General features: G+C 39.8%; 1 protein-coding gene across 2 annotated transcripts in view; it reads right to left on the bottom strand.

Moving 5' to 3' along the window:
* Nucleotides 1–5,357: 5,357 nt before the first annotated feature.
* LOC139462562 (uncharacterized) overlaps nt 5,358–10,023 on the bottom strand; it is a 54,800-nt gene continuing 50,134 nt past the window's right edge. For both annotated transcript variants that reach the window (XM_071244385.1, XM_071244384.1), the window contains 3 exons: nt 8,313–8,414; nt 7,708–7,858; nt 5,358–7,550 (listed from right to left, as the gene is read on the bottom strand). In XM_071244385.1, coding sequence (XP_071100486.1) covers nt 7,279–7,550; nt 7,708–7,858; nt 8,313–8,414 — 525 coding nt within the window. In that variant the 3' untranslated portion in view covers nt 5,358–7,278. The remainder of the gene's footprint in view (nt 7,551–7,707; nt 7,859–8,312; nt 8,415–10,023) is intronic.

Here is a 10,023-nt window from a genome sequence, read left to right as displayed (position 1 = left end):
AGTGGTGCAGAGAGCGTCTACGCTGGACGGCCATGCAGCGGGGACAAGTTCTATTCACTGACGAGTCTCGTTTTCACCTCAGCCACAGCGATGGACGGATTCGAGTGTACCGACGTCGAGGTGAACGTTACGTCAATCATTGTGTCAGGGAAGAAGATCGGTTCGGGGGCGGCTCCCCTGATCTCTCAGCAATCGAGCACATGTGGGATGAGATGGATCGGCGCCTTCGACAACCACGTGTTCCACAGACACTCCAGGAACTTCGAAACATGCCCCAGCAGATATGGACAGATATCCCAAAGGACTTTGTGCGACGCCTGGTCCATTCCATGAGACGAAGATGTGTTGCTTGCATCGCAACCAGAGGTGGACACATACGCTACTTATTTGTAAATTGATATTTTTTTATGAAATCACGCATTTTCTGAAGTCAGTATGGCAAATTTAACCATTTGATCACTTACAGGAGTCTTTTATCTGTTGCAAATTGTTTAAGATTTGGTAAAAAACATAACTTTGCATTAAATCTTATTCAATGTAACAGGAACTTTTGTTGTTCAGTATATTTATTGAATAATTTGACGTTTCAGAAACGGGCTGAGGTTGTCAGTATCTTGGACTAGTGTAATTATCCTCTTGCTAGAAAGGAGTTTTGAAAACCATCCAACATGAAACAGCTTTTTTTGGAGTACATTCCATTCAACCAGCGCCATCCGCTCTGGCCCTAGCTACACACGAATTCATGCAAAAGTATGAAAAAGCTATTGCAAAAACCTTTGGGACATCTGCTCATTGGTTTGCAAACATTTACCTCGAACTCTGGGCCATTTTACCCTAATGCTCTAATGGCCCCAGGACAGGTCTATAAAAGGATCAAACAGTCAAGGAATTGCTCGATTTGACCCTGATTTTGAGAGTGAAGAGACGCGTGACAAAGACATGTCTGCTTATGATGATTGTGGGCTTATGTTTCAAAACATGCACGATCATCATACAACTTATAAAAATACTCTGGTTATTGTTTATTCCACGTATATTTTAATGCAAGCACATTGGTCCAACACTGTCATCGACTACAAGTGAACTTATTCAAAATGGCGCATTTGGAATGTATTCCAGATGGCTCGTATTTTCCCATTGCATTAGCATGGGAGGTGGTGGACTTGAACTGTCATTTAGATAACTACTCTCATAAACGTTTAGAGATATGGTGATTTAAGTGCGAAACAGAGGTATTCAAATCGATAAAATAGAATATCTCAAAATAACTTAATATATATATAATAAAGTTAAGGGTCACTGCTTTTTTTGATAAATTGATATGTTCAACTGGAGTAGTTTTATTGGAATCGTGGTCATCCAGAGATCAAGCTGGTCGCCATTCGAACGTTATAATTGGCAGTCTGTGGAATATGTACAGCCCCCACACTGAAGCACATGTAGCATGTGGTGTCTTCTAAAGCAAGTGAGATTCTTTAAAATGTGCCTTTGTTTACCCAGCAGTAAATAATGGTACCACTCGGTGCATGCTCAAAGCGTTAACATTATTCCCGCAATCTTTGGTTCAGTGTGCAGAGGACTGTTTCATTCTCAGCTCCCTGGGGAGTATACAACCAGACTGCCTTGTCAGACACTAGAAGGCATAGAGATGATTCTGTAGTGAGGAGGCAAAGAAACCAACTGCCAGCTTCATCCTCAGTGTTACAGGGTTATATGCTAACAACTTTAACACAACATTTTGAAATACAAAGTTTGCCTGAACAAAACATACTCACTCACCCAATATCGAGTCGTTTAATGATACAATGTAAGATTCTGAATTCTATATAAGCTGAGGGTGTGAGCTGAGTTTTCAGTGATATTACAGTTGTTTCAAGGCGTGCAAGCTTCATGTGAATAGAATGGAGTTCTTCGCAAAAAACCCGTTGTTGTCATGTATGCGTATCAGAACCAGCAAGCATAATATTGTCATATTACCTATACAAAGAAACGTCCATAAAATCTTTAAAAAACAAAGATCTAAGGACATCCCATTACGGGTCGCGTCAGAGCGACCTTTCATCCGACAAATCAGAGCGTCGCTTACCAGATCATGAAAGTGACAGTCGGAATGTGATTTCTAATCATGCATCCTCGTAAACTTTAACACGGGGTATTCTGAACGATAGTTGCGGGCTTAACGACTGAATCCATACAATCTAGACCATCTATTAGCCATTCCAGAATGTTCTTTTGTTTAGGTTTCACATTTTTTATCGAGAATTTGTCAGAGCGTTTCGAAGCGTACTCGCCAATTTGAAATTAGTGCCGTAAAGCACGAGAAAACTGCCTTCTGATTGGTTAATGTCGACTTCTTGTCAGTCATTCCATTGGTCGGTCAAAGTTCGCGAAAGGTTGTTCTGACGTGACCCGTAATGGGATGTCCTCAGATCTTTGCGTAGCGGTTAGCGAGAACTAAGATCTGATTTTAATGAGATTGGGAAACACCTTAACTCACACTTTCTCTAAGATGATCGAGTTGATGCAATGTGGTCTCCCAAAACCTTCCATGGTGTACGCAGCGTGATGTCGTGTGGTCTAATGATGTATCGCTGTCCAGTCATTCACGTTTTATTACTCAAGTTATATATGTGTGATATAACCCAAATAGATACCAGGAGTGTAACACGAATACATCTCTCAGACACGGTCTCGTTTTTAGGATTTTATGGACGTTTCTTTATAGACGATAGTACGTGTTATTACATTAAGTTCATTTGATATATTCTAATTTATCGATTTGCATACCTCTATGTCGCACTTAAATCACCATATCTCTCAACGTTTACCAAAAAAGTCTAAATGACAGTTCAAGCCCACCACCTCCCATGTTAATCCAATAAGAAAATATGATCAACCGGTGGTAGCCACCACGAGCGAGAATGGGTGAATATATATATTATCCCTTATCACACGTGAATATATATAAATAAGGTTTTGCATTCACCACTGTATTTGTGTATTTAATACTGATCACTGACATCATTTTCATATTGTCACTTAATATTCTCCTACCACTCTAATGTTTAATGCCACTGTAATTGTTTGCAGTAATTTGTATTGATTTGTAAACTAAGTGAAAATTTGTAATACATTTGTTGATTGTGGACCACTTGCTGGTTGTTTTTTGGTGTCACACTAAGTTCTTTTACGTACATATTTCTGGGTTAACATATTGTTTCAATATGGGAATCGACACGTAACAACAAGCTTTAAAAATATTTACCCGTATTTATATATTGATGACTCCCTGAACACAACCGACCTCGGCAATGTCGGACATGTCCAATTTATTTAACAGTGGGGAGTTTTCCGGATCCCGCATATTCTCACAATTCGCACGTCGATTTTCTGTACCTTTTCTCCTAATACCGATTGTCATATCTCTCCCACTTTTGAAACAACTCACTAGACACTGCCCTCCTACTACGTCATCAAGCGCATATTCGAATATCCAGAAATGATGTCATGATATGACAATGTTTTATCATGAAAAAAAGCACGCTTTGTTTTCGATTGTTCTTTGTGATTTATCGCGTAGCTATCTTATATTATCTTATTTCAAGCATCACCACCTCGTTTTCGTCTATCTCGGAGTCAGAATCCTAGACATATTTCACATCGATAATATACATAGTTCATTGAGTGTCTATGTGATGATCACTGGAGAGTTCTTAATTTCGCTCCAAGTCTTCAGCCTCTACGATGTCCAGTTGAGAGGATGTGTCTTTCACAACATGTTTCATCCAGTGTATGAAATGGACAAGAGTGTTTAAAAAATGTTGAAAACTCTTGTCATTTTGTACTACCCCTACTTATTTTGTGCATATCCAAATTCTTGTTTTGAGACTATCACGCTACTTAGTACTATACGTTTGTCTGACGTTCATGGTGGTTCCGAGACTTTTACACGCATCTATAATAACGCATGTATATGTACATATTTCTCATAACCATAATCAGCACACAGTAAAAACCCAGCTTAATGCATCACGTTGGTTTCCGATAAACTATAAAATTAAAACAAAACCACAACAGACTTTGACATTATATGACGCCATAACTGACTTGATGATTCGTGGAAATAAATGTGTATTGACCATAATTCTCAACGAGACCGCCAGCTATACGGAAATCTAACTAGGCCAAGTCACTGACCGGTGGGCGGGCAGCCAGTTTGAACACGGGTTTCATCCACAACTTAATCTTAGCAGATATGACATTTGGATCTGTTTCTGGGTCCATTGCGCTCACTGTTTCTAGAATAGGGTTAAACTGTGACCGGAAACTAGAATAGCTCACATACTCCCTAGCTTGTATTCATCGATCTTGGAATGTCTCCTTCTAACATTTTCGTAAGTTTCTTTCAATGCATCTCTCTCTCTGCGACCTTGATCTTCGTATTCTTCCTTCTTATCCAGTATACCTGTATGACAACTCTCCAGTGTTTTCTTCTAAAGAGATACGAGTCCCTTTAGTTCCCATTCTTTATCGTTATTACTCGCCACTCCAGGAAACACATCGCCTTTGCTTGATTCAGTAGCAGACAAGTCAAGATTAGTTTTCTTCAGGAACCATCATCATTTTCAAGACATCAAGTTTTAATGTGTCTCTGCAAATCGTGCGTGTCCAAAAACATAAATTCACAATCATCACAGGCAGACATGTCTAAAGTCATTTTGTCACACGTCTGTTCACCCTCATGGTCAATGAGATGTCTAAAAGGTTTTGCATACGTTTTCTTCATACGTTTGCATGATTTTTTTGTGTTTGTCCCAGATAAATTTGTCAAGCGAAGGTCAACACTTGTTGTTGATCTATTAGGCTGTTGAACAGGACCAGTGAGTGGCAGTTTCTGAGTGGGGTATCTACTATAATTCAAGTTGTGGTTGCTGGCAATCAGGTTACTATGATGACTGCCTTCTCTGATCAAATTATTAATACGCTAATCCTGGTTGTAGACATCAAATGATCTCAGGCAGTAAGGTTTCCCACTTTAGCATTGAGAAAATGATCACTTTCCAGCTCGGAAGGAATCCTTGTACGAAATATAAAGGAGGGAGAACGGTCCTCCTGATGATATCGTACAGATACTGCCATTGTATAAACAAACACTGCTGTGGGTAATGTTGTACTCTGTAAGTTTATGTTTCACAAAATTAAATCCTTTACCTCGGTAAATTCCTGGAGGGAGACACCATGGGTTTCATATTTAAATTTGACGAACCTTCAGGCTAACTGTGTTGTAAATCTTTCAACATATCCTGATAGATATCTTCTGTTTGGATAACAAAACAGAGAATTTGTACCTGTGAAAACGTTTAATATATTGAAAGCCATACTAGTATATGAGAATATTTTGAAGATGTCTGGAATGCTGAAGCTGACGTAGATAGGTCTGTTTAGATATAGTAATTGTTGACTGCTTGAAAAGATGGTTTGGCGATCAATTTTGTGGCTCTCTTCATACCTTGAACAAATAAGATTTCCACTCTTTTCCCTAAGTTCCCCATCATCTTCCCAAACACTGCATTATTCATCCATTTGTAAAACATCTTTCTCAATTCATTTCTCACCTGTTTCCTCTTACTAGTGTTGAAATTGATGTAGACGTTGAGCTATGGACATTGTTCAAATTTAAAAACTCTGTGGACTTTGGTTAGTCTCATGAGACAGATAGAATTTCAAATTGCGGTTGTGGAGTACATATTTCTCTGTGGAGGTTTTAGATTAGGAATTAGTTTGTCAGTCGAGGTTCCCTGCAGATTCAAATCTTTCAACAACAGCTGGACATTGGTTGAGAGGTTGCCTGTCACTTACAGCTTTTCAGGAGACAAGGGATATTCATTGTGGAGATCTTGAGGTTCTAAGGGGTAATCATTTTGGGTGCGGCTTGCGAAGCTAGGCCTGGACTGGTATGGAAATGTGCTGGGTCTAAGGTTCTAAGCGCATGTTACGGAAGTTTTCAGGAAACGTCAGCCAGGGCCAACTCATCAGTAAGGACATAAAGGTCAGGATATTGACCTTGGTCCTGAATTCTGAATGTGTTCCAGATAGTCTGCGCATTACCATAGTCGCCTTCTGATAGCTCATTTTCAGTGCTATGGAAAGCCTCTCTTGGTGGGAGGCTAGCCTCAAGAAATCTTGCCTCTAAATATGCATACGGACAGATTTGCATCCTTGATTGATTTTCTTGTCTTGGACTATCCCTATGGCCTGCATAATTAGATGACTATTGTAGCATCTCAAATTATGGAAGTCACTGGAATCCTACCTGTAAATATGAAATTTATATTGTATTCCTAAACTGTCCGGTCAGGTGACAGTGGTTTATCTGTTCCTAACTTTTGATGGCAAATATGGTAATGAGTCGCCATTTGGGGCAAATTTTGCAATCTCTACACTTTCTTCGCAGTTTTTTAAGTTTTTCTCTAAATCCTCCTGCTCCGCCACCATAGCCTTGACATCTGCAGCATTACGTTATCTGTACACTACGGATTGTCCGTAGATGTCCGTAGATGACAATGTGGGGTTCCTCAGACAGACAGAGATAGGGACCTGGATTGACTCGAAATCTTCATAAAGCATATAGAGACCTTGCGCTGTTTCTTGATGTCCCTACAGAAGAACCATTTATCTTCTTCTTAGCGGAGATATATTTGATCGGAATGAGTTTTCTTCAGAACTGAGATTAACAAAAGGTCTACATCCTTCTCAAGCTTATTTTTGTGATTTGAATGGGGAAGACTTCACCTTTTCATATCCAAAGATGTTAAAAGAAATCTTCTTTTGGAATTCAAACTTGGGGACATCCACCATCTTGACAGGATGTCTTTGAAATCCATGTCATCTACATATTGTTTGCATTTAGCATTACGTTAAGCATGCTTGTTCACTGGGTGCAACGCAGACAGGACTGTGCACTGTGCAGGAGGCGAACTCTTTAACACTTCAAGCAACAACAACAAGGACAACCGTTTTGATCAGAACTATAAATCTGCAATTCTTAACATAATCAATATTGTCTGTCAAGTTGAAGGCGGCAAGAATAAACATTGAGGATACATTAGCATGCCTTCTTCCTATTTTCTTTAGACAACAGCATTTTTCTACGAACCCATTTCTAAATTCATAAAAGGAAATTAACTAATTGGTGCTACCACTAGTAAATAACGCACATAAAGAAATAAACATTTTGGGGAAATAATAAAATAAGTTTTAGATGTTCATAATATACAGTCAGAGGTAGTTGTGAATCATGGCGCTAATACTCCTGCATGCAACCATTGCTACAGAGATGGCCGCTAGGAAACCGGCAGAGTGTTCAGTAGCTTCACTTGAGACACACGGGCGCTCCTCCTCCTTCCTCTTGGCGTTAGAGTAGCCCCACCCCCCACACTTGGGGAAGGTGGAGGGGACGGGAGGGAAGTCTTTGTATTCTCCTATCTGCACCAGCAGGGCCTTCCCCTGGGCCAGATGACTGTCAGTGTGACAATGGAAGAACCAGAAGCCTGAAAGAAGAACACGTAGTTATTGCCATACGTCAACGCCATGGTGAATAAATAGGAATAGTACCTTGAAAAGTCCCGACGAAATAGTTCTCAGTAGAACGATGTTTATAATGAAGTACAGCGTGTCAATAAAGTCACGTCATAACACGACATGTACCTGGGTTATCGGCCTGAAATCTGAGGATGACATAACCGGCGTCGCGTACGTTGACGGTGTCCCTGTAAGGGGGGTTGATATAGTTGCGGGGGATCTGCCCCTCCTGGTCAAGACGCATCACTTCAGCCCGGCTTGTTGACGTCTTGTTAAACTAGAACATGTTAATTGAAATATAACAAGATTAAGACTGGTAGCACGATGCAATAGCTCTTCTGGTACACATTGAAGAATGTGGGGTTTTTCCACGTTGAACACGTCAGTGTGCGCCGTTGTGTATGATGTGGCCGGCAGGACACAAGCAGAACCTCTTGAATAGATCTGAGAATTTCCATCGGTGTAAACACCAAAGTCTAGCTCGGTTTCATCCATCCAGCAAGGGTGGTATGTAAAGTCAGTTTGGAGAAGATTTGGTGTCATCCTTCAGTTGTGAAAAGACTTTGCTTGCCACCAGATACAACCAAGATAAAATGGTGTCACAAAGACATGTACACAGATCATCTAATATTGGCCAAACATGGTCATTTTCCCAATATAGATTCCATATATTAAAATATCAACATGCCATCATTCTTGGTAAAACAAAAGACCTGTTCTGCCTCTCTCACCTTCCCTTCTCCCATGATGTAGAAGCTATGGCCGTGAAGGTGCATGGGGTGGCCTAATTCTTGGAATGCCTTTGCTTCGTTTATGATAACCAGCTCTACGATCTGATGTCGAAAAAGAAAATAATTTATAAGTGAAAAGTTCAATGACGTGATCTCTTCACAAATCAAAAACGGCAGGCACTGTGAAATATAGATGTCCAATTCGATGTTACAAAATACAATGTTGCAGTTATCAGTACAAGTTGGGTAGAACAAACGATTGAAATCCAAGAAGATGATTTATTTAAAGATCCTGGGACAAACGATATCTTGAAATTCGACTCTTTCCTCTTTTCAATTTTGGTATAATGTATATCGCTATAGTTATAATAGTGGCGTGCTGTGTAAGTTAGTGTCTATTCATGTTCTTAAGTTATAGTGAAAAAAATAGGCAAATTGTCCAGTGTGAAAGTAAGAATGAAATATGTAATATATGTAATTGTATTTTTGCAATAAATCATCTGCCAGTGGATATTAGTTAAGTTTTCTGCTTTGAACTACAGGTAACACCCCTATTGTGTAACCCTTAATCGTGACTACTAACAATAGGTGAGGACAAAGACCCACGTCCACAGTAGCGAGCTCATCTCCCGCGCTGTTGTAAACATCACTTATACCCGTTCGTAGCGTCCTACACTCTCTCACACGCAAGACTTTCTTCAAAGAAATCCCTAAAGGCCACCGTGCAAGAACTCAAGTTAGAGTCAACTGAACGGGGTAGTCGCTGTACCTGCTGGCCAACGTTATTCACACAAAGTCCAAGAGTACTACTACTTCTACTACTACTTACTCTACATCGACTACGACAACATACTACTACTACAACAACATCTACTACCCACCAAACTAAAAATCAACAACCATGATGACCATGACAACCATGACAACTACAACTACCACTAAAACTTCACTCCCACTACCACTACCACTACCACTCAATTTTATCGGATGCCTATAGTCCCCCTAACAGTACTACCTGAACACCGCGAGCATACATGAACGACACATGTATTGACATTTAAATTCAATCGGAAAAAACCTTTCACATGACGGACTACCTAAAACAATCCAAGGATGTATGCATAAAAAGTAATTGACAAATTTATGGCCCTATTTGATAATTTTATGGGACGACCACGCCGCGTGGCGATAGAGCGAGAAAGCGATAGAGCAAGAAAGCGAGAGAGCGATAGAACGACAGAGAGAGAAAGCAAGAAAGCGAGAAGCGATATTTCCCATAATGCCGTAAACATCGTTTAGTTTGTAGACACGAATGTGTTTATTTTCCTGTGGTGTAGTAAATTAACAAGATTTATTTACACTACAACAGAAAAGTCTTTTACTTTTACTTTATTTCGCCAAACTCCACAGGAAGTTCGCGGATTGTTTGCGATTTTTGCTTAACTTAATTGCCCTTATTGAGAGTTTTTAGCCTGTCCCCATCCCCGTCGTCGACTTAAGCGTTGTGTAGGAGGAAATGAGCTATATCTCTCCATGTTTAAACACGGTCTGGGAAGGTTTTCCGCTATTCCTTATTTTCATTTTATTCCCCATTCTTTCTTCAATCTTAAAACTGAAACTTTGAAGGTACATTGAACTGGAACAAATACTTAATTACATATAGATTATTTATTAAAAATACAGATAGATTAGAGAAAAACAATTTGTTTCT

Source organism: Haliotis cracherodii, unplaced genomic scaffold (genome assembly GCF_022045235.1).
Source record: "Haliotis cracherodii isolate W230 unplaced genomic scaffold, xgHalCrac1.p SCAF_15, whole genome shotgun sequence".
NCBI classification, from domain to species: Eukaryota; Metazoa; Mollusca; class Gastropoda; order Lepetellida; family Haliotidae; genus Haliotis; species Haliotis cracherodii.
This window is presented reverse-complemented; position numbering and strand designations above follow the sequence as displayed.